This window comes from Aquila chrysaetos, chromosome 1, assembly GCF_900496995.4.
Source record: "Aquila chrysaetos chrysaetos chromosome 1, bAquChr1.4, whole genome shotgun sequence".
NCBI classification, from domain to species: Eukaryota; Metazoa; Chordata; class Aves; order Accipitriformes; family Accipitridae; genus Aquila; species Aquila chrysaetos.
Genome location: NC_044004.1, coordinates 57,541,988 through 57,567,000, shown reverse-complemented (window position 1 = coordinate 57,567,000; position 25,013 = coordinate 57,541,988). Strand labels below are relative to the sequence as shown.

The window sequence follows — 25,013 nt, the reverse complement described above, 5'->3', positions numbered from 1 at the left end:
TTAAAATCAGCTACCAAGTAAACACCCTTAAGGGCTGAGCAGTAGAAGATGTTTTTCAGAATTCTAAAGGAATGAAGGCCACCGTTTTTGGTTTATACTCGGAAGTTAATTTTTGCAACTAGATTGGCTATAAGTTGTTTCTAAGTCAATTCTTCATCTACAAGATTCTCAGGGAGTAAAGGACTTTTCTTTCCGTCCTCCTTTAAAACAGTCAAAAGTTTAAGGGGTTTTTACTTTTTTAATCTATTTGTATTCCATGTAAGAGATTTCAGTACGCCAACCATAACAATCAAGCTGATTTTGTTCATAGACGTGTAAGCTGAACAGCCAAATGGCCTACTGAATAAAGTAAGTCTCTATTAGAGATTCAGTTTCATTGCAATTATAGAGCTCACAATGCATGGGGTAAACACAGAAGAAATTTTAACCTATTTAGAACTTCCTACTACACCAAGAAGAAGGAGGGAAAAAAAAAAAAGGACTGAGCTCAATTTCTGAGAAAATCTTCGGTAAATCACGTTCTCCCATTTTCTGGCTTCTAAAAGTAGGTGTGTCTCTCTACCAACTTCAGAAAGCACTGCTAAAAGTTCTCCACCTTTATTTTTCATAAAGCACTTGTATGGAAAGTGTAATTTCTGAACTCATACAGAAATTTCATACAGACTGTGCAATTGCCAAATAACATGCCTACCTTGGTAACTTAAGAATTTCTTTTCTTCATATTCAAAGTTAGAAAAAGTAGCAGGTTTCTCTTGCTCTTACTCTTCTAGACACCAAAAACCTCTTTGCCACAAAAAACATCATTCAGTGACTACCTCAAAAGTTTATCTAGGAAATTTTCTTTTTCAGCCTCAGTCAGATAGTGACCAACATAGAGCCACCTGCTACATTCAAAGGGCCCACATCTTGAATTACAGGGTAACCATTCGAATAGAAGATTTTCCTCTTTCCCCATTCAACACTTGTTCCTAGAATTACTAAGATGAGAGCAGCATTATTAGAATATTCTAACAGAGACTTTGCAGATTGGTAAAATGCACATTAGCAATTATGAGAAACAAGATTTTTGGCCTGGATACAAGCTTTGCCACGTACACAGCTAAACGGCAAGAACTGCATTCGCTACCACTGTCAGAAAGCCCAAGCGTTGAAGTTTGTCCTAGTTCATACTGGCAATTCAACTCTCTATGCATGCTGCAGACCCCTACTGTCTCATGTTTGACTAGATCACCGTAATACTTCTTCCAAACTGGAAGCACTGAATCTTCTTCCTTTACTGCAACCATATACCAAAAATGATTAATCTGACATGTTGTTAACTAGTATTTTTCCCTTATCTTTTGCCTGAATTTAAATTTTGCTATTCCACTTGTTTAGAGAGAAGTTACCAATTTCTTAGCAAACTGAGAAAGAATAGGAAATATTAACTATGGAGATGTTTAAAGTTATGTACTTTTCAGACCAGGAGAACAGACTTTTCAGACTACAAGGTAGAAAGAGCTAGCAATAGAAAACTCCACTCTGTTTTCTGCATTGAGCTTTTCAACATCAACAGAATTACTCCAATACTTTAATTCCCACAAAAACTTTTAAAAGTATTCTTAAAAAAATGGGCTTCTGTAATGACTGCAACTCATTACATATTTATTTCAATAGAATAGCAAAGCATTCAGTCTGTATTTATTTATACTGCTAATTACTGTAAAAACTTCTACATCCCCTCATCACAACAGTAAATGAACGTCTTGCAGACTTCCCTGCCAAAAGCCTTGCAAGGTGGAAGTTTCCTGTATTCCCATTATACATGTGAAAAAGCTGAAGCACAAAGAGAATTTTTAGATCAGCGTCACACATGAAGTCTGTCCTAGAGCAACCCTAAAAATCAGACATTTTCCTTAAGGGTTTTGTCATTTGCTTGGCTGTGGTATTGTGGTTTGTTGGGTTTTTTCTAAGTGTCCAGTCTATGAATACAACGTAAAACTACAATCAGGCTAATTTTATTCCCATGTCTCTCACAGTAGAGGCATCAAAATAGATCTGTCCAGGAGTTCCATCTATAAGTGACTTTACCTGTGTTTCCTTATTGTTTGCTGTGAGAAGATAAGGTCTTCTTGCACCATTACTTCAACTGAACTGTACACTCTTACACTGCCATATTCCATCCCTCTTCCATCTTTTAAATCACAGAATTCCTCCTAACATCTTGTCTCTAAGCATAGACATTTATAAAGTCTTGTTTCCTATATTTTTTGTTCCTAAGGTAATTGTTTTTCTGCACTATTTTGGCTCTGCAGAGTACATCTTCCTTGTGGATTTATGCACAGCCTTTCCTTTGAATGACTTAATAGCAGCTTACTTGGTTGCCCGTTCTCACTTAAGTATTTTCCCATAACTACCACCCTTCCATTAAACAGGATAAATTTATGAATCTCTTGGCAGGTTACTAAGACAAAAGCAGTCACAAATATACACAATAAAACAAAACATGAAACACATAACTAACAAAACCTACAAAATATTACACTATTCACTCACAATATTTTTCCTGGCAGTTTTTTTCCTCTAATTAGACACTAAATTCTGTGGGAAAAGATTTTTTCTTTTATTCTATACTGGCCTTATTTACAGTAGCTACTGTTGAAAGAGGAAAAGGAAGAAGTAATGAATATCACAGGATTTGCAACGTAACTTAAAGACAAGATAAAGAATGTTGTCTACCTCTGGTATAAAACCACCTTGGCTATTTAAAAGTAATAATAAACATTAAGTAAGCATAATTTTCACTAACTGTACTCTTTGCTACCATACTCTCTTCCCTTTCAACATACACTAAACAAAAGTTAAGTTAGTTTCACTGAGCTACTGTGTTAACAATGTAATAAAGAGAATTGTTGGTTTAAAAACAAATGTTTCCCAGAAAAATTAAAAATAAATAAATAAGTACATAAGCATCCTCTTCCTTTCAGCTCCTGAAAAAGATCTCATTTATTTGTTGATTACTACATGGTAAAACGGAACTTTTGTTAAACAGACACATTAACATTTGAGAAATGTTCAACACAGTAAGTTGTTTAAAAACGTAGTTTTCCTCCAGGAAATATGTAACTTAGTACACAGCAATATTTGTGCTTTAAGGCAGATAATGTCAGTCGTTGGAGCCATATTTCTACCCAGACCATCAATCTGCTGTACGAGTTTAGGGCCACCATTGCATCCTCAAGTGAATCCAAAGAAAAGCATACAAGCTTTTCATGAAGAGCTTAAAGCCAGAATTTCAGACAGGTATATCAATAAAGTAAGAGCTGTTTATGGTTCAGGAAAGTAAGACACAGACTATGAAGAACAGAAGCCAAACTTTAGAAAGAGAGCACACTAAAACTCGGTAATTAGAGAAAATAATACTTAAAATTCCTTTGCAGACCTACTCCATAAAACCTCCACTCCAAGCTTCCCTCAGCAGTTTGTCAGCCCAGAAAAATCGGACCTGGTAGTCAACACCGAAACCTTTTCTTTAATTTTTTTTTTTTTTTTCCCCTCCCCGAAAAGCTTAGCCGTAAGTCACCAAGCGTCAGATGAACGACACGAACGCTACAAGTGCCTTTCCCGCCACCAACTACTGCCGGTCGTCACCGATAAACACCTCAACACGGAGCTTCCAGCCGAGCCCCCTTCACAAACCAGCGAACTAACGGCTCAGGGGGCAGACGCGGCCCTTCTCCGTCAGGGAGCCCAGGCGAGGAGGAAGCAGAAAACCGGGGCTCCCCAGGGCCGCGCAGAGGGCGCCGAGACCCGCCGCCCTCGCCCCCTGAGCCGCTGACGGCCGCGAGGCGGTAAGCCCCGCCCCGCCCCCAACGGCTCCGTCCTACCCGCGCGTGAGGCGGGCGCCCACCGCCGCTTACCCCGCCCCGCCCGCAGCGCTCTCCCGGCCCCGCACGCGGCCCGGCCCGGCCCGGCCCGGCGGCTTCCGCCCCGGCTCCGCCCCTTCCTGCGCGCGCGCCACGGCGGGCCCCGCCCCCGCCTACTTCCCCACCCTCCACGCCCACAGCGCGGGGCGCGCGCGCCCGGAACGGCTGCTTCCGGGCCCTGGTTGCGCGGGGGGATCGGCGCGGCAGCGGACCCGGCTCCGGGCGGTGAACGGCTGCTGATCCCGTACACCCTCCTCCTCCTCCTCCTCAGTAAGAGCGCGGCGGGCGGCTCCGCGGGGGCAGACACGACTTTGCCGGGACTCGGGAAGAGAGGGTTTGGGAGGAGGAGGAGGAGGAGGAGGAAGAAGAAGGGGGGAGACCCCTCATACAGACACACACACACTTGCCGGCCGTTACCGCCGGTCCTGGGGCGGGGCGAGCGCTGAGTCTCCCTGTGGCGCGGGGAGGGCCCGGGCGGAGCCGGTGAGGCGAGGCGAGGCGAGGCGGCCGCCTTGGCCCCGTGGGTGCTGGCGTCCCTTCTGCCGGCGTCCGGGGGGACGGTCCCTCCCGGTGCCGCGGCCTTGAGGAAACCGGTCCACGGCGGTAACGGCTGCGGGAGGGCCCCGGCAGCAGCCCCTCGCTTCGCGCCGCCTCGGGGCAGCGTGTCCGGGGCACGGGTTTCCAGCTGCGGGCGCCGATCCGTGGGGAGCCGCCCTGGGGCGGGGAGCCGCGGGCGTTTGACTCCGGTGTGGGCGGACTCGGTTGTTAGCGCCGTAACGACACCGGGAGGGGGGGCGGCGGGGGGCGGGGGTCGGCCTCCCCTCGGCCGCCGGGCCGGGCAGCGGCCGCGGAGCCGTAAGGAAGGCGGCGCTGGCCCGCGGTTGGGGGCGGCGGTTCGGAAGAAACAGCCCGAGCAAATAGAGGTGATGTATGCGTAACACAGGGCATGCAACGTTCAACCGTAGTACAAGGTATTGTTTGATTAAGAGGTGGCGGCGGCTTATTCTTTTAAGCATTTTATTTTTAAAGGTTTACTTTCGGATGAGAGGCCTTTCGTTCGTTCTTAAAGGAAATGTGAGGGAGAAATTTGCGGCAAGTATGTTGCAAAGGATCGGGTTGTGGCTTTGGCGTAACTAATCCAGAAATTCAGTTTTAACTACAGTTTGGCTCTTCTGCCGAGAAATCATGATGAGAATGACATGTAGGGAATTTGTAAACCTGATAAATTTCGGTAGGCCTTGAATTAGGGAAAGGTGAAAACAATAATGGACATGTGATGAATTTACCAGTGACTCAAACCAATGAGCAGCACCATCTGTTTAAACAGCATCTTCAGGTGCATTTTTGCAGAATATTGCAGCTTGGTGGTAGCAGGGATTAGCAAATCTCGGTTGCATAGGTACAATTGTCTCATTTGCTTGGATAAATTTTTTTTGTAAAATTGATTTTTGTGGCAGCGCAGCTATTCGTGAGGACAAAAACATTTTGTAGAAAGGTAAGGCAGATGTAACAGGAAAAGGGCTTGATTAAACAGGGAACTCGTGACAGAGCTCCAGTGCAAAAAGGACGTATACAGCAGGTGGAAGTGGAGACACAGGCTACAAAGGAGGAACGTAGAAATATTGCCCAGGCATGTGGGGATGGTGTAAGGAAAGCCAAAGCTAAGTGTCGTGGTTTAACCCCAGCCAGCAACTAAGCACCACGCAGCCGCTCACTCACTCCCCTCCCACCCAGTGGGATGGGGGAGAAAATCGGGAAAAAGAAGCAAAACCCACGGGTTGAGATAAGAACAGTTTTATAGAACAGAAAAGAAGAAACAAATAATGATAGTGATAACACTAATAAAATGACAACAGCAATAATGGAAGGATTGGAATGTACAAATGATGTGCAGTGCAATTGCTCACCACCTGCTGACCGGCACCCAGCTAGTCCCCGAGTGGCGATTCCCTGCCCCCACTTCCCAGTTCCTATACTAGATGGGACGTCCCATGGTATGGAATACCCTGTTGGCCAGTTTGGGTCAGCTGCCCTGGCTGTGTCCTGTGCCAACTTCTTGTGCCCCTCCAGCTTTCTTGCTGGCTGGGCATAAGCTGAAAAATCCTTGACATTAGTCTAAACACTACTAGCAACAACTGAAAACATCAGTGTTATCAACATTCTTCACATACTGAACTCAAAACATAGCACTGTACCAGCTACTAGGAAGACAGTTAACTCTATCCCAGCTGAAACTAGGACACTAAGCTAGATTTAAAACTAGCAAGAAATGTCAATGGTAATGAGATGCTGTTTATCAGGAAAGGGATTCACAAGGAAAATATGGTGCTGCTGCTGAGTGGGACAAATGTGTTAGTGACAGCAGACACAGATAAGGGTGGGATAGTTGATGTCGTCTTTGGCTCAGACTTCACCAATAAGGTCTCCCAGGCCTTTTGCTACAAGGCAGGGTTCAAGGAGAGGAGGAACTACAAGTTGGGGAAGAGGATTGAAGTGGGGATTGTTTACCTGACAAGTCCGTGGGCCCAAGGGGACCGAATTCAAGGGTGCTGAGAGCTGACAGTGACTTCACGAAGCTACTGAAAGGCCATGAGATTGGGGAGATCCCCAAGACTGGAGAAAGGCAAGTCTTAAGTTCATCTTCAAAAAGAGTAAGAAGGACAATCCAGAGAACTACAGGCTGGTCAGCCTCACTCCTTCCACCTGTGGAAAGATCATGGAGGGAAGCCATTTGTAGGCATAAGAAGGAGCAGGTGGTGACTGGGGATAGCCAGCTTGGGATCTACCAAGGATAAATCATGCCTGACCAACTGGATTATCCTCTGTGACAAAATAACTAGATCTGAAGATGAAGGGAGAGTGTTGGATGTCATCTACCGTGGGCTTAAGGGGACCTAATGGAAGCCTTTATATACCTAGGAGGAGATTATTGAGAAGATAGAGCCAGTCTTTCTACTTGGGTGCACTGCAGAGGAATGAGAGACAGCACAAGTTGGAACAGGGGAGGTTACAATTCAAAGTAAGGAAATTAGGACAGTTAGGCATTGGGACAGGTTGCCCAGAAGGTTTGTCACATTTCTGTCTTTGGACGTTTTCAAGATCCAACTGGACAAAGTCCTGGGCCTCAAAGTGTTGACTTTGCTTTGAGCAGGGGTTGCACGGGGTGACCACTTGGGGTCCCTTCCAAACTGAATGATTCTGTGATACTTAAATAATGTATTGTTTGTGAGGAACAGAAGAGAGCAAATATAGGGCAATAGTGTAATCTTAGAAATTTTGGATAAACAGGTTACTGTGATATTGATTGAAATATTAATTTAAAAGTACAGTATAAAAGATGCTGCAGAATAGAATGTAAAATGAAGGATGCCAGTACTAGTAACTCCATAGCACAAGATTTTACTCCAGTCTTCTAAAATTCTTTGGAGAAGAAGTCAAATAAATAAGAACTGATCAATACAATACAGTTGTCTGGACTACTAAAGTGTATGACTTTTGAAATATCCCTCATGGGAGATAACTGAGAAATTATGTTGTCATGAATCAAGTCCTGATTAAGATACTAAAACAAAAACTGAAGATAGAAGTTCAGTTTTTCCTGCTTTTAAGATTTTCCTTGGTCTACTTTATTAAGACTTACATTAAATCTGAAAGTGGTCTGGAAAAGGCATTACTAGTAAATAAGCAAAATCTGCCACTGTCACAGTTATTAGTCAGGAAGAGAGAAAATCCTGAGGAACAGAAGAATCCAAAGGGCTTGGGGCAGGGGGGGGGGGGAGTGAATTGATATTATGGTGGTAAGTGAAATTAATTATTGATGAACACAGTGGAGTGCGTTGGAAGGAATTTTGTGCTATTGGTTCATGTTACTGGGTTGCGAGTTAACTGCTACTGATGTTGAAGGTAGCTGAAAAGGATATGTTAGTGAAAGTCCTTTTAATCATCAGTGTCAGTGAAAAATGAAAGTATTGCTGAGTTTATAAAGAATGGGTTTGATAATAGCATTGCAATATAAATTGAAGGTGTGCACTTTCTTGGAAAAATACCTTCCATTGTACACCTGTCTCAGAAAATAGTAGAAATAGGAGTTTGGAAACAGATGGATAAAAATATTACCATGCCTGAAAACATAATGTAAGTAGATCCATTTAACTGAAAGTTATGATGAATAAGATAATGCATGTGTAGGCATGCAAAATAATAGCTGGCAAATAAATTAAAGGAAAGGGTCTCTTACACCCTGGAAGTCTAATAAGTCTATTAAATTGGAAGACCACATATTCTTTATAGTGCTCAATTAAGCTTGTATGTATTTGGCAGAAGACAATAGTATGCTGAAGAAACGAGAGACTCAGAAAATTCTTATATGTTTTAAGAATAACAACCCACTAATTAACTTTTTTTTCCCCCCACAGGGATTTAAGCCACTTAGAGTAGTCTGCATTGGGCGGTCACTCCATGATTGTCCATTGTAGGATTTTTAATATTATCTCAGATACTTCAGAGAGTTTTGTTACCTTGTATTTGGTCTTGTCCATCCATTGTCAAACAGTTCTTGTACAATAGTGAAGAAGTGTCAAACAGAGACCTAACCTGACAAAGGTGCCTTTAGGGCTGGGCTAATGGGTTGATGCTTAGTTGCAAGAGGGTGCATCTAAGTTCCTGTCCCTGCTCCAGGAGTTGCCTGCATATTCCCTTCATTTACTGCTTTGTGCAACATCAGTTCTGCTCTGGGTTCAAGGATTATAACACAGCCCTCTAATGTCACAGCTGCGTTATCAAACTGCTGCACAAAAGACAGCATCATACCCACTTTTTTCCTATTTCTTTTTCCTAAACAACATTTGAATTATGTTCTGTACAAAGATTCTACTTCAACCAGAAAGTCAAGGAGAACTCTCGCACGGAATAACCTGTGGTATCGTTGCTAAAGCACTGTACTGTTCTTGCTCCAAGGCTATCAAGTTGCTATATGCTGACTTCACCACCAGAGGAGCAGTTTATGAATGAAAACGTGAATGAATGTAATTGGATTTAGGTTTATAAGTATCAAACCACTGTTCTGATCTGTAAACATCTGGAAAAAGCCACCACCAAAAGCAATAATTTGCCTTTCGGACCAGGCCAGTTATTGGTATTAGGCTGTTTGACAGTTGTGTTATTGTGGTCCAGTAAGGAGGACATATTTATCAATTTACTTTTTTCAGATGATGCTGTTTTTAAGACAGCTATTGATGTGTTCATCTTTCCATTAAATATACTTACCTTCTTCAACTTACAAACAGATATTTTTTTTAATTTGAAAATATATGCCTAAACTGAGCATACTTGAACTATTTAAGAAGCCCAGTTTCCTCCCTTCCCATGAGAAATTTCTTGTGATGTTAGTTATAACTGCAGTAGCCTATGACATAATAATTCGCCCTTGACAACAGAGAAAGAATTCCTGTGATTTCATATGCAAATAAAAGAATAAATACAGTGAACCCTTTTGAAATTTGGATTTTAACAGTTTCTTTACAATAGATGTCTTTTTCTAAAGACAGCGACAGCTAGAAATAAATCTGGGAAGTGTTACCTTCAGAAAGATGAAAATGGAATTAGTATGCTTACGCTTGTTCTCTAAATACTGCAGGCATCCTGTATTGGCTGCTAATGACTGTTGAGGCTACTTGTTCCTTACGTACACAAGTATATATTCCTAGAAGAAGCCTCAGAAAAGAACTTAAAGGATTTTTTTAACAGGGAATTATTTGAAATTTCTGAAATTAGTGTTTTAATTCTACTGTTGTCACTCAACAGAAGGTTTTGCAGAGTCCTAATTTAAGAATATATGGTACTGAAACTTGGAAGACATATTTACAGAACAAAGAAATGGGAGAGGTAACGCACCCACAGAACTCGGGAGCAGCCTGAAAATTTATCAGAGATAGACGCATAAAAAAAGAGGGTGTGTGCTTTCCACACACATTGAATTCACTTTTTGTAAACATCAGAGAGAGACGGAATTGTCTGGATGGGGCTTGTGCCGCAGTCTCTGCTTGATCAGTGAAAAAGCAGAGTAACTGGTGTGTAGTACTTACTAGCAGAAGTTCTGTGGCCACCAGCAAATGATTTGACAAGTAGCAAAGATTAAGAAAGAGAGAAGAGGCTCTTGAAGAGGATTCTTAACTCTCTGCTGGGTCCATTGATAAAATCCCTATGAAGTCTACTGTATGTTGAACTCCTTGATGATCTCAGTCAAGCGATTCTCTGGTGTCTCGTGAAAGCTCAGCATGAGATAAAGGTTCCTGGAGACTTCTAGGAAAGTGTTGAGGGGGCAGGCTGCCGCTGCTGGTGTTTTGGCCAGAGAGGTAAAAGTTCACTGCCTTGAATATCAAAAGGAATTCATCTGACAAAACCTTGGAAGCTCGGGCTGAAAAAGCTGTCCAGGCAGGGCTTTTGAACAGAACCGATAAAAGCCTTTTCAAGAATGTCTTCTAGATTACTGTATTAAAAAAAAAAATAAAACATCCTGATGCGTTTCAAATGAGATTTGAAGGGATCATTAACAATACCACTTCTCATCCATTTTGGAAAAGAGCAGGAAACTTCCCTTCCCATGTTATTTCTTAAATTATTAAGTCTTAGTTACTGATTAAGTTAGAGAGCTATCTATCTTTGTAGGGACAATTTCTGATGTAAATACAGTTCCTTAGAGCTTTTGGTAAAGAAATTAACAGAGAAGGCTCCAGAGTACAGGAATGTGTTGCTATGAAGCAAACATATTTTTTTTTAAATTCATTCTAACCTCTTCCTTTCTTTATTCCATTTACGTTGACACTGTGGCATCTTAGAGCTCTGGTTAGTCATTGCTTGACATGAAAACCCAGGCTATTGCAAGGGGAGTTGGATAATCACAATCTGAGTTATTAATTTTCTCACCATTTCAGCTAAATTTAAAAATGGGCAATATATTTTTTCAGATTTTTTGTATATATATAAAATCATATACTACTGGTTTATATCTCTTGTATTGTATGTTACAATGAGCTGTTCTTTTCAGAAGTTTCAAAAGTTAATTTTTCTACAAGTAAGAGATTTTTCTTTGTTATTCTTAAATGCTCAATGAGATAGAAATCACTGCATGTGCAAACAATGTTAAGGAAGAGGGTGGTAATTGCTTTTCTTGAGGTTTATGCTTATTTTGCGTACTTTTCAATATTCTGTATGCATGGAATATCAAGAATACGGAATATTGATTCCATTTATATAAGTATGATGAGTTTAGTTTCTGAACATCAGATATGCCAAAGAACGAATTTGACGTCATTTCAGATGTAAAGCCAAATTCAAGTTCCGCAGCTCTGAGATTCACAATCAGTCATTTTCTAATGATGATAATTACTTCACATATCATCCTTGCTGTGATTTAATATCATTTCATTTTACACACACATAAAAAAAAAATCTTCTGTGAGATAGTTAGCCACATGCTGTTATCCTCCATCTGAATAAAGTTGTCATTGTTTTCCTTTTTTTTTTTTTTTTTTTTTTTCCCCCTCCCCCTTCTTCCAAAGACACCGCTATGGCTGCTACAGTGAACTTGGAGCTTGATCCCATTTTTCTGAAAGCCCTGGGCTTCTTGCATTCTAAGAGTAAGGACTCTGCTGAAAAGCTGAAAGCGCTTCTTGATGAGTCCTTGGCCAGAGGAACTGACTCAAGCTATCGTCCATCTCAGAAGGTATTGGTATTGGAGAGCATGGGTCATTTTTGTATGTTTTTTTTAAAGCTCCTGCTATTCCTAGGTAGTCTTTTATAGCTGAAAAGTTAAAAGAGATTCAGAAATTGAGGAAAAAGAAAAAGTAATTATGGAATGTTCATATTATAACTCCCCTTTTATGCAACATAATCTGTTTGATTAATTGAAGTTAATGGAAGAAAAAAAATCTTTACCTTGTTGGTGTACCAAGACCTTTAAGAGAGATATTCAATGCTATATTGCAAGTCTCGTGACTTTGTAATAGTACTTTTTGTATTCACTTTTATATCGGTTTTGGCATTTTTGTTCATAAACTATCATACATGCTATCTAAGGTGAACCCAAAATTATGTATTTTTCCAGCTACAATCAGAACTAAAAGGTCTTTAAAATGCAGATTATTTTTGCCACAGATAAATATGAAACAAAATAAGCTATTTAGTGATAAAGCTGGATCTCTTTTCTTGAAATTCTGTTGATGAAGTTATATGAGAATGAAAACCACCAAATGGTTCAAAGTAGAAATGATTTGTAGGCTGAAACCATTGCCGTCCAATGCACAAACATTATTTTTCATATACTGAAAATCACTAAACACCTGCTAGAGAGAATATTTGAATCTGAGATTAGCGTATGGAAATAACCAAGCGGGGACATCCTCATGCTGCTACGTATTGCCATATGGATAATGAGGTAGTGTTCTCCCCTAGGATGCCTAGAAGTCAGCCTGGTATGTTCTAATGATTATCTGTATGCTGATACATTAGTAATATTTCATTTCTATGTGTACGTGGTTCCAAATAACTAAAAGGCACTATTACTGCTACAGCATACATCATGCTTGTACTGTGTGGTCTAACTCCTTTTTATTCAAATTGTTAACTCCCTGAAACCTAAACTGCAGTTCCCTCTAACACAGGTCTCAAAACTCTCAGATGCCCTCTATGTCAGAGCTCAAAGAAGCATTGGTTTGTGGTTCAAAGAGGAAGCAGGGAGCCACATAATAGTGCTAAGAGGCTTGGGAAGCCAATTCTACTAACAGCTTGGCTGGTAGTCACCTGCCCTCAGGTGAGACTGAGGCTCAGGCCAGAAGACTGAGTGTCTCCAGTATCAGCTGGACTGCAAAGCTTAGAAATGGAAAAACGTATAAGAATTCCTTTCCTTGCGTTCTCAGGCTGCAGGATTAATTTGTGGTTGACCATGAAATCCAAGAACAGAGTAAGGAGCACAGGATTACCACAGTCGGGCAGACGAGGAAATCCATTTCTGACTCTGGATGCAAAAAAAAGTCAGCAAACTTGGTGTGGGGGGGTTGAAGCTCAGAACCCATCCCAGTATACAGCAGAGAATTACTCCCTTCTTATCAAGCTGGTGGGGGTACCTTGCTCGTGCACATTGGTGTGATTAATCACTCATTTACAGACTCGCTTGGTTATTATCCATTGCTGACACTAATTGTGTCATTAATAAGAACTATTCATTTCTGTTGAGATCTCAATTTATTAATCTGGTAGGTGAATATGGACTGAGATTAAGCGAGGTCAATATTTTGCTCCATGAGGGAATGAAGTATTGATGTCTAGTGACATCGGATGTCAACTTACATTTTCAGCTTATATTGAATTTTGTCCTCAGAACTATCTGAAAATTTGTGTTCATTATCTCTTTGACTTTTAAAAGCAGAAAAGTTTTCCTTTTTAATTAATGTTCCAAAGAGGATCTGTCTTTGGAACAGGAGCACCTTTTCCTCTGGAAGATGAGTGATAAGGGGAGGTTTTTATAATTGACCGCAGTTTAAACACACTAATTTGTCAATGTGATATGAAAATATTTAAGAAATGTTTTAAAAAAAAAAGTGTGTATATAGATGATTAATGTTGTATTGGCATGTTGTTTGCCTGTCCTTTTATCTAACTAATTGCAAACGAGGAAGTAACTCAAATGTAGGGTTTGCCTTCAGGTTTTTTTTCTGTTTTTAGGAAGTAGAGCAACCAAAAGTATCTGTTACCAAACCTATTTCCAGTAAGCAAGAGCCTAAAGCTTCTTCTAGTTTGCCTTCTGGCAACAGCAATGGCAAGCCCACTGCATCAGAAAAGGTGAAAAAAGAAACAGAAAAGAGATCTGCTGATAAAGTAAGTAATTTTTGTTCTCTAATGAAATAACTTGGTTAATAAACTTGAAGATGTTTTAGACAAAAGCTCTCCTTTTCAACCAGTGTAAGTCAACTCATCTAATGGTGCGTAGCCTATGAGCTGCATTATCCAATCATGTTGCCATTTAGGCAATCTGACAAAAGTTTTGTTATAATTATTCTGTGAACGTTTTCCCTGCTCATTGCAGGGGGGGGGGTTGGACCTTTAAAGGTCCATTCCTGTGACTCTGTGTTTTAAATATCCTGATAATAAGAGGTTACTAAAATGTAGCATGCTGAAATGTGGGATTCCTAAGGCTTTTTCAAGGATTTTGTGGCAAAGTACAAAAGTAGGCTTGAGCTTCTAATTCATAAATATTTTGAAGAAAATATGTATCTAAGGAAAATGCATTGTGTGTATGGTGTGTAAAGTACACCTTCTTATACTGCTAACCCCATTGTTCCAGTCATTTTCTCATTTTAATAATATACATTAGGTTTTTGCATTTTCACATTCGCTCTGTGTGTGTGTGTATGTGTGTAATAGATAAAAGGGGATGCCGCTGAAGGAGCTGATGCACCAAAGAAGCCCAGACTAGAGAAGCAGGAGGCTCGTTCCTCTCCTATTACAGTTCAGACGAGCAAGGATTTATCCATGCCTGATTTATCTAGCTTTGAGGAAACCAGTGCTGATGACTTTGCTATGGAAATGGGATTAGCCTGTGTTGTTTGCAGGTAAGTCAACCAACATTGCTTCATTGCAATTGTGTAGTTACCTTTTGTTTTTTTAAAATTGTGTACTATTGAGTTAATGCTTCCTGTAGTTTTTATTCTGGAAATCACCTAAGCACATATCCAAAATTAATAATACATTTAAGCATCCTTTATGAATAAGAGTGATTTCTTGAAAATGGAACACTTAATGAGAAAACTAACTTTTCTTCTTCAGGAAAAGGGCAAGTGAAAAATAGTAAACCTATCATGTTTAATTACTGGAAAACAAGTTAAAATATTAATGGCTAATGCTTATCATTTTAAAAAAATCAGTTCTCTTCTGAAAACATTTTTAAGTGGTATTGTTATGAGATCTGTATGTCTTGCTCCTCTCTTCATAATCATTTGACATCAATTTACACATAGCCATGTTTTTTCAGTTAACAGTGTAAATATATCTTGCAGTCAAGACAGGTTCTTTTTACTTTTCAGTAAGGGCTCTAAAATTGGATCTTAGTAACATTCTGCTAACAATACATTTAGTGTTAACGGAAGCATACAATACAGTTTTGAATATCCATCCTGGGATCAAAACATTCGAATCAGGATTTGGTTTCACAGATTATTTATATCTTTTTAAGTCCCCACTGCTGCCAAAAGGAACAGTTTGGCTCTCCCAATGTACCTCCTTCCCTGTCCTGTTTAGGGGGTGTATTGCCCACACAGGTTTGTGATCAGCTGAATCAGCTTCTGGATCAGCTCTCCACTTGGGTTTTTCAGTAGGTTTAGGTTTTTGTCAGGTTGGTGAGTGTAAATGCTTATGCTGGCACGTGTGTGGATGCAGGAATATAGAGCCAGGACAGAGAGGAAGGTGGGACTGGCCTTTTGGTAGCAGTATGTATTTTAGCTCAGCTTAAGTCAGTTGGGAAACTGTGCTTTATAACTTTGTTCTTCAGGCATTTCTGTGGTCAAGGAAGTGTCTCCAGTCCAGGGAGGATAAATTTCCATTGTTACAGTTAATTATACTGCTAACCAATTGTGGGCTGATGAGATTTTATGTCACATTCCCATGTGTTAGCTCAAATGTTTAATTTTTTATTGTAGGCATTGAAAAAGGAAGAACAATTAAAACATTTGAAATATGAAATAAATATTTCAATTTTACCTTTCTTCCTGCAAATTCCATTTTTGCTGTCTCCTAAAGGGGCAAAGCCCTGTTCAGCAGTATGTTAAAATGCTACTAAAACCAGTATGGTATTAACTTATTTGGCAGGAGGGGATAAAGAAAAGTTTTGTTTAGACAGTCTTGAGCTGCTGTGGATTATTAATTCTGCATCTTCTCTGGCAAAGGAAAACACTTACAGGTGTAATGAAAAATGCCTGCAAAGTAAAGAAAGAAAATGCAGCTACTGTGCCTAGCGTGGCCAAGACTTTGCTTTGAAAAGCTTAGGCCAGCTATGTGGTTCCATTAGCTGTTCCACAATCAATGTTTAACCTGGCTGCTGAAGGTGTTGCTTCTAGCTAATAGTGGTCACAATTTCATAGTGCTCTTGCAAAGGATGCATCTATCCTGGCTAACTAAAATAGCTCTCATTAAGCTGATGCCAGAGGGATGGAAAAGCACAGCAGGGAAAGAAACAACCCATTAGAGAGGGGATGGCTATGGTCACCCAATGCTCAGGATTTGTTTCCGTTTTACATGAAACCTGCTGGAACGGATGTCATGGTTCTTGACCTCCAGCTCACGCTGGACGGGATGTTTTTCAGAGTAGTCGTGCTTCAGACTTTCCGAATCCAACACATTGATTAGACAGTATTCCACTGTTTACTGCTCAGCTTTCAACATGTGGGCCCTTTTTGGGGTTGGCCATCTTGAGCCAAAATAACAACATCCCAGTATGTATGAAATATAAAAGCACTGGATACTCTGTAAAATAACTCAAGTATGAATAGTATTAGAAAATGACATCTTTTAAAAACTCATTCAGTTGTGAATGAAAAAATCATGTCCAATTGCAGAGTAGGCAGGGTTCATAGCCAAAGAGTTTATATTTATGTTGCTTAAGAAGACAACAAGAACCCAGTTGTGGGTTCACAAATGCAAGAGTGCTTTTAAAAATTAACTATTCCTTTTTTATAGATGTAAAAACTAAAGTAGAGACATTAAATGTTTCTTCAAGATTTGCCAAGTGTCAAATGTATTTTCATGGTGATTAGGAGTACTGAATGTTGATGCCTGTGGTGTTTTTCTTTTTGTTCTTTTATACCAAGTTAGGTATAAGGAGAGAGGGAGTATTAAAATAACCTCACCCTCTCCAATACCTGCAGATCTTAGAAAAACAAGACTCATCAGTTACATGGCTTCTCAATTATATGAAGAAGAAATACTACACGCAGTTTGCAGATGATAGTGAACTCTGTCTCTCAAAAAAAGCAAAAAATATATGTCTTTTAAAAAGCCTGGTTTTGAAAGAACAACCTTATTTTTTATGAATACTTTTTTGTTTGTTTTCTGAAGGTAAAAAAATCATTAGGCTTGTTTTGTGGTTATAATTTAAAAATAACTCTGGTTTAACTTGTTTCTGGGCACAAAGAGTTCATGTTTTTTTAATCAGTCTGGGATTGTTCTTTGTAATTTTAAAATAGGGTGAGTCTCCTCCCTTGAGACATGGGGTTGAAACATCAATGCTTGTTCTGACCCAGTTTATTTAGGAATAAGAAACAAACAAAATGGCTTTTGAAATATCCTGCATCTAAAATAATGGGCCCTGGAATTTCAGAAAGGTTTCTCCCTCTGTTTTTAAATAGCATGTTTAAAAGAGAAATATTTCTTAGAAAATGTCCTAGTATTCATATGGACAATACCTTCAGACTTCATTTTCCTGTTACATAAAGAAATAAGGTATTACCTTTCCCCACCCATCTACAAATAGAGTTTCCATGGTTACCTGGGTACCTGCTCCTCAGGGATATGAGCAAAAGCAGCTTAGCAATTAAATAGCTTGATTTGTCATCTGAAAGAAGAAATCATTAGGAAAATGGTATTTGGCTAATTCACAGACATACTCCCAGTCATGTGTATATCACTAATTTGTCATTTATACAGCGTGATTACTTGCACCAGAGGCCCACACAAAATTAAGTCCTCATCACCAGCTTACACGTTTGCTTCAAGGCAGGACTGCACAGTTAATCCTTGCTATTCCATCTTTCCATGATTCTGGTATTATCTTGACTTCCAAGTGTCTGTTTGTGTAGTAGGGACCAAAAGGATGGCTAATAAAATGTCTTTAAAGTAGTATATAGCTTGGATGATGATGCTTTTAAATTCTGTAGTAGAAAGCACTCTTACAGGCTTGTCATTGAGATATTATTTGTTCTTGAACTGTAATGCTCTACAGCCTACAGCAAAATTATCCAAATGTAGACTAGGATAATATAATGAGGAAGTCATAATTGGTATACAGTGAGGTATGCATAAAATCCCCAGGTGAAGCAAAGCAGGTGAGACTTACATTTCTAACATAAAGATCAAAAAGGGAAATCAAGTGTCTTATACACACGTTTAACAGTATAGAAGTTTTAGATTTTCTTGAAAGAAATTACCTTTTAAAAAATACAAAATTTTCTAAAATATTAGGAATAACTCGTACAGGAAGAAAAGGAATATATTTCATTTGCCACAGGTAGAAAATATATGTGAAAGCAGAAATATTTTTAGTTTTTATCTTAAGCCTTGCAAAATTTGTAACAATTGGATAATCCTTTAAGTGCTTTTTTCCATAATCTGTTCTTAACTATTTGCTCTGCAGGCAAATGACAGTTACTTCTGGGAATCAGCTAGTGGAGTGTCAGGAGTGCCATAATCTCTACCACCAGGATTGCCATAAACCTCAGGTGACAGACAAGGAAGTGAATGATCCTCGACTTGTATGGTATTGTGCCCGCTGTACCAGGCAGATGAAAAGAATGGTAGGAGTCATTTTTTTGTCTCGTATGAGCACTATTTGAATACAGCAGGCTATTTCTAATACATGAGAGTATCTTATGGGTTGCAGAACTGTTTGGAAGCATGTTGGAGAACCATTTTCCTCAGCAGTGCTTCCCTTACTGTAGCTGTGGTTTTTAATGTAGCATCTCAAAGAGTATTCTGTAGTGTGCTGCTTAAACCAAGCTTTTTTTAAAAAGCAGAAGTTGAGTGAAGAAGAGTGAAATAGGATTATTTCCTACTTGGTAAGCAGCAGTTGAAAACTTTTTTTTAGTTCAAGTGATACTCAGTTTTTAGTACATGTCTACCCAATAGCCCTACAGTTTTAGGTTTTTTTTCTCAGCTTTGGACATGAATGGTTGTTTTCCTGTAAGACAAGACTGCAAATTTCTGTCCAGATCTTAAGTGTTGAGTGTTCTCAGGCTCAACTATAAGCTGAGGGTAGCACATTCCAGGAAAAAAAATCCCTTTGTTTTGATTGATCTGCATGTTAATTTCTTGTCTAAAGAGACTAATTATTTCTGATCCCACAGGAATCCCACTCATCTCATTATGAGAAACAAAGATCAGAGTAAGAAAGCATCTTTGGGTGCATAAAACATTAACCATTAGTTCACACAACTTTAGTTCTGACATTTTAAAATCAAACCCTTTTATACAGCAGAAAGTGTGTTCTGTTTTGGAACTGTTCTGTGATAACTTAGCAAATTATCTGTTGAAATGGCTCTACTAAGAAACAAGAAAAGAAGGCAGTGTAAGATCCTGGCCTAGAAGTTATCATCACTGACTGAAATACATGATTATTCTGATGATCATCAGGCCTTTGAACTCAGAGGAGTGTTTGCCTGAGGTCAGTTACTGCACAGGATAGCCATTGCAGCCATTCAACATGCCCTTTCTTTTTTTTTGTTTCAGCATAAACTCTGCCATTTTACCTGCCACTTCTTAGCAGACTCTTGCAGCCTGCATCCCAGTACTGCTGGATTATGTCCCTGTCTTCCTCAAGTTCACCTGTCTTTGCCTTATTTCTGTGGAGGCCCAGTGCTTTCCTGTTCCCTAAGTGTCAACACTGCTGCTCTTTCCATGCTGAAGTAGCAAGTCCTGTTCAGTATGCTTTTGGCTGGACTCTGTCCCTAGTAGCATACTCAGCACTACCTCCACATCCCCTATTACTGTATTTCTCAGGCACCATTCAGCTTGAAATTGTAAAGGCTAGATTGCAATCTGATAACGCTCATGCTTTTTGTTAACAGTCAAAACAGTCAATCTTATGGGGCCCATAACTTATTTGTGGGTTTTTTCCTACCACTAACACAGGCTCAGAAGACACAAAAACCACCTCAAAAACCAGCTCCTGCAGTGGTTTCAGTTGCACCAGCTGTGAAGGATCCATTGGTCAAGAAGCCAGAAATTAAGTTAAAACCTGAGACCCCACCAACTTTTCTAGCATTCAAGAGAACTGAAGTCAAGGTAATGTAGTTTAAATTTTCCAGAGGAAGAGTTTGCATTTCACTGCATAGATTATCATTTTTTCAGTTAGACCAATCTTTTCTCACAAGAACCATGAATGAAAATAGTGTGCTATACTATGTGTACTGAGTAGTACCATAGCGTAGTGTTTCGGATTAACACTAAAAGAGTGGAGGGAAAAAAACCTCAATTCAACTGTAACTCCCTAAAGCATCCAGCTCTTGATGGTGGTTTTTTGTTACAAGGGAGAGAACAGAATTTACTTTACGGATTTTTTTTTTAATGATATTTTACACAAGTAGAAATTCTCATAAATGTGCGCTCGCAACCCAGAAAGCCAACTGTATCCTGGGCTGCATCAAAAGAAGCATGACCAGCAGGTCGAGGGAGGTGATTCTGCCCCCTCTACTCTGCTCTGGTGAGACCCTACCTGGAGTACTGCATTCAGCTTGCGGGCCCCCCAACATAAGAAAGACATGGACCTGCTCAAGTGAGTCCAGTGGAGGGCCATGAAGATGATCAGGGGGCTGGAGCACCTCTCCTATGAGGACAGGCTGAGAGAGTTGGGGTTGCTCAGCCTGGAGAAGAGAAGGCTCCGAGGAGTCCTTGCAGCAGCTTTCCAGTACTTAAATGGGGCCTACAGGAAAGATGGGGAGGGACTCTTTAACAGGGAGTGTAGTGATAGGATGAGGGGTAATGTTTTTAAACTGAAAGAGGGTAGGTTTAGATTAGATATTAGGAAGAAATTCTTCACTGTGAGGGTGGTGAGACACCAGAACAGCTTGCCCAGAGAAGCTGTGGATGCCCCCTCCCTGGCAGTGTTCCAGGCCAGGTTGGATGGGGCTTTGAGCAACCTGGTCTGGTGGAAGGTGTCCCTGCCCATGGGGAGAGGGTTGGAACTGGATGATCTTTAAGGTCCCTTCCAACCGAAACCATTCTATGAATTGTATAAAAGATATGATTTGTTCTCTGTGATCAAGTAATATATGCATATTTTGGTAGAAGGCTTCTCCTCATGATAATAGTGGACTTGGCAGTGCTGGGTTAACGGTTGGACTCGGATCTTGAAAGTGTTTTCTGGCCTAGATGGTTCTATGATTCTGTAATAGGGAAACTCTAGCTGACTCTGAGAGATCTAATTTAGGAGGCTGCTGCTTCTCATATATGTTGCCTCATGTTTCTCTTTCTCCAAGTTATTTAATAAATATTGTCACAAGTTGGTCAAAGGTGGTAAACCAGAAGCAGTGTAATAAATAACATAGTAGTCTAACAAAGCATGACCTTTACCTAGGAAAACTGAGAATCAAAGCAGTTATTCATGTGCTCAAAGTTATGTTTGCCATTGCTCTGCCTGGATGAAAACCATCATGAATAATATGATGGCTATTGCTCAGGCACCTACACTTGTGAATAACTTTTTTCACTTCAGCAGAGTTATTTATGTGCCTAAACAGGTTGTAAGAGTGAGGCCCAATTTCATCCATCATCTTTACTCTTTAGAAACTGTCTGGATATGTTATAGAAGGAGTATTACTCGAATAGAGGGGTTTAATTTCCATTTTGACTCTGCCGGTTAGTATAACTCTGGTTTTATAATTCAATGTGTGTAGTATCCCCATCTGAAAACTGGCGATTACAGGGTTTAAGGTGTGGGAACTGCAGTTAATGTGGTATAGCACTTTGCAGGCAAGGAAAACCATGTTTGCAGTAAGTTTGTCTTTTGCAGTACCTGAATGGGAAGACTACAGGAAAGAAGTCCAGTGACTTTGTTTTGGTTTGTTTTTTTTTTTTAAATTGTATCTATGGTACAGGCTGCTAAGAACCAAGAGGAGGGAAGGGAAGGAAAGGAAAAAGTTTAGACACTGCTACTTTGACCAAAAGACTGTAATAAATGCAATACTTAATTGCTCAGTGTCTGATTTTTGTCTGAGCATCTCTCATCTTGTTAAAAAGGGACACCAGCTAACAACAGTAAACAATAAAAGGTGGTGGCTTGCCTCGCTTTTTTATACTTCACAAATCTGGGGGGTTTGTAGTTACTTCAGTTAAACCATCTTTTAGACTTTAGGGGGGATCACAATGCCATACGATAGCCTGCTAGCTGTATAGAAGAAAGGGAAGAAAAGGTAATGTTGATTTTATGTGGCTGGGAAATTAAAAGTTGGCTGCAGCTGGCATCCTTTCCTTTTCTTGTTAATACTTTAACAGTAGTGACCAGTGATGAAATATTGTCCACTGGGTGTTCCTGGGAAAAGAACTGAAGCAGAGGCTAAATCTATTCCTGCTGTGATGTGTTACACAAATACGTTCTGCTATAATAAGAGTGCTTTATTTATTTTAGACCTCAGCGGCAATTTCGGGGAACTCAGCCAGTACAAGTGTTTCCTCTTCAGCAACCAGTGGCCTTACAGGATGGGCTGCTTTTGCAGCCAAAACCTCCTCTGCCAACCCATCAACTGCCAAACTGGGATCAACAGCACAGAGCACCAGTGGGAAACCTGCAGCTTCTTCAAATAACCAGAAACCTGTGGGTTTGTCAGGGTTGGCAACTTCCAAAACAGGACTAGGGTCAAAAATAGCTTCTGCCAACAACAGCACAAACCCCGTTCAGCTGAAACCTCTTCCACCTCTGACGCTGGGGAAAACCACTCTTAGCCGTTCGGTAAGTAGTGACAACGTCAGCAAAGTAGGTCTTCCTAGTCCCAGCAGTACTACGCCAAGCACCAGCAGCCAGGTGAGCAGTGGGAATGGCAACAGTGGGACTGCAGGTAACAGCGGGGGCAGTGCAAGCAAAACCACGGCAGATACTGGTAATCAGTCAACCTCCCTAAAAGGCCCGACTTCTCAGGAATCTCAGCTCAATGCTATGAAAAGGTTACAAATGGTGAAGAAGAAGGCTGCTCAAAAGAAACTCAAGAAGTAGTGTGGCTGCTTGCTAATTTTGTTCGCTGTGTTCTGTGAAACAGCAGCATTGGTGTTTTTCTTAAAGAAAACCCCCCGGTTACTGGACTGAAACAGTGGTTAAATCAGGGAAGCCCAAAACCTATGTTATATAGGAGGTCAAACTTTGATAATCCTAGTATTCCTTCTGACTTTGCAAATCTATGAATTTAATATGTTGCAGGAATTCACTATTATATGCTCCTGTTTTTTAGCTCAAAGCACTGAAACTTGAAATTGTAAAAGTTGGGTATTTTGGAGTATAAAAAAAAAAACCAAAAACAGATTTATGTGGACACTTAATAAATTGAACTTACTGAAACTGTCATTCTTAAATGTTATTAATAAAAGTATTCTTAATCTGGGAAATCATTGCTGCTTTTCTTTCACCCCATTTTCCAATACTTAAAGTGCTTCACCTGTTCAGAGTTGTCTATATGGTGTGGAGTTAATGAAGTTTATCCAAAATTAGACAGTTCCTTACAGAAAAGATATATTTTCTTTTAAATTTCAAAAATTAATGGTTAAACAACATATTCTATTTAAAGCGAGAATTTTAAGTGGCCTGTTTTGGTTTTCTACTGTTGTGGCTTAACCCCAGCCAGCAACTAAGCACCACGCAGCTGCTTACTCACTCCCCCCACACACCCAGTGGGATGGGGGAGAAAATCAGGAAAAGAAGTAAAACTCATGGGTTGAGATAAGAACGGTTTAATAGAACAGAAAAAAAGAAGCTAATAATGATAACACTAATAAAATGACAGCAGTAATAATAAAAGGGTTGGAATATAGAAATGATGCACAGTGCAATTGCTCACCACCTGCTGATTGACACCCAGCTAGTCCCCGAGTGGTGATTCCCCCCGCCCCCACTCCCCCCAGTTCCTATACTAGATGTGACGTCACATGGTATGGAATACCCCTTTGGTCAGTTTGGGTCAGGTGCCCTGGCTGTGTCCTGTGCCAGCTTCTTGTGCCCCTCCAGCCTTCTCGCTGGCTGGGCATGAGAAGCTGAAAAATCCTTGACTTTAGACTAAACACTACTTAGCAACAACTGAAAACATCAGTGTTATCAACATTTTTCTCATACTGAACTCAAAACATAGCATTATACCAGCTACTAGGAAGACAATTAACTCTACAGTGAGAAACTTCATGGGTCATCACGGTGGTGGTGGTGGTGTAATTCTCTGAGGGAGGAGAAAAGAGCATTGGCAGAAGATAAATGGTCCCTAACCTGTAAAAAGAGCAGAACAGTGCCAAGACAGTTTTCAAGCTTTCTTAATCTGTAGAGACCCTTAATATTGTCCTGTTGAATATGAATGGAAAATAGGTGGTAAGCAGTGTATATTTTAATTAAAAGCACAGTCTGATTGAACCACATTGTTTTGATGATGTGAGAGAGGGAAAAATAGAAGAAAATGAAGGGAGTTGTCTTAGGTGTCAGTAAGTTAGCTTCCTTTCTGGCACACCTGAAACACATAAGAGTTTTTGATGACCTAAGTATTCCATGCTGTTAAGTATTGCTATAAAATTCACAAGCCTTGCATGTGTCAAAGTAGTATTGCTTGCCAACTTATCTTGGAAAATTAAGCCTCTAGTCTCTTAACTGTTCTACCATAGCCTGTATGATTATTATTTAAAATTATTGCTTTCTTATACAAGGAAGTAGCAACGGCAGAAATCTCTTTAGTAGTTAGTGACAGTGTTGGTAGATAAAAACCCTTTTCTAGCGCTGTCGGGTAGTTTCTAATGGAGGGAGGGGTTTGTTGCTTTTTTTAAAAATATATCTATTACAGAGTTTTGAAATCAGTTGGAAAACCTTTTCTAGCAATTTCTGTAGGAGATATAAACAGAAGTAGATGCATACAAGTGCACGTCTTCTTTCATGATACTCAAAGTAGCAAATGAATTGCTTGTATTCTAAAAGTTCCATTTCTTTCCCCTTCCCCTCAGTGATTTGTATTTCAGAGGGATGACTCTGCTCATGTATGCTTTCCCAAATCTGCTGGAAGACCCTGTATTTGAATTTACTGGCAAGCATTACAGAATTTATTCTAAGTGGATATTGACATCGGGTCTTTCAAGGCTTGTATGTAGATGGGTTTAAGCCTGGGGAGAAGG

General features: G+C 40.1%; 2 protein-coding genes across 4 annotated transcripts in view; one reads left to right on the top strand and one right to left on the bottom strand.

The window, feature by feature from the left end:
- The window catches only part of GSTCD (glutathione S-transferase C-terminal domain containing), a 71,587-nt gene extending 67,631 nt beyond the window's left edge, over positions 1-3,956 (bottom strand). Inside the window, exon 1 of the mRNA XM_030012354.2 lies at positions 3,900-3,956. The gene's annotated coding sequence lies outside the window, so the exon portion shown is untranslated. The remainder of the gene's footprint in view (positions 1-3,899) is intronic.
- Positions 3,957-4,046: 90 nt separating this feature from the next.
- Positions 4,047-23,258, top strand: INTS12 (integrator complex subunit 12). Of its 3 annotated transcripts, none has more exons than XM_030012387.2 (7): positions 4,047-4,175; positions 11,465-11,628; positions 13,626-13,778; positions 14,325-14,512; positions 18,304-18,463; positions 19,797-19,949; positions 22,291-23,258. In XM_030012387.2, the coding sequence occupies exons 2-7, from the start codon at positions 11,473-11,475 to the stop codon at positions 22,870-22,872; spliced, it is 1,392 nt and encodes a 463-aa protein (XP_029868247.1). In that variant the 5' UTR covers positions 4,047-4,175; positions 11,465-11,472; the 3' UTR covers positions 22,873-23,258. The 3 variants fall into 3 exon arrangements, with proteins under 3 accessions (XP_029868247.1, XP_029868237.1, XP_029868258.1); XM_030012377.2 differs by lacking the exon at positions 4,047-4,175 and adding an exon at positions 4,674-4,876; XM_030012398.2 differs by lacking the exon at positions 4,047-4,175 and adding an exon at positions 6,154-9,855.
- Positions 23,259-25,013: the final 1,755 nt, after the last annotated feature.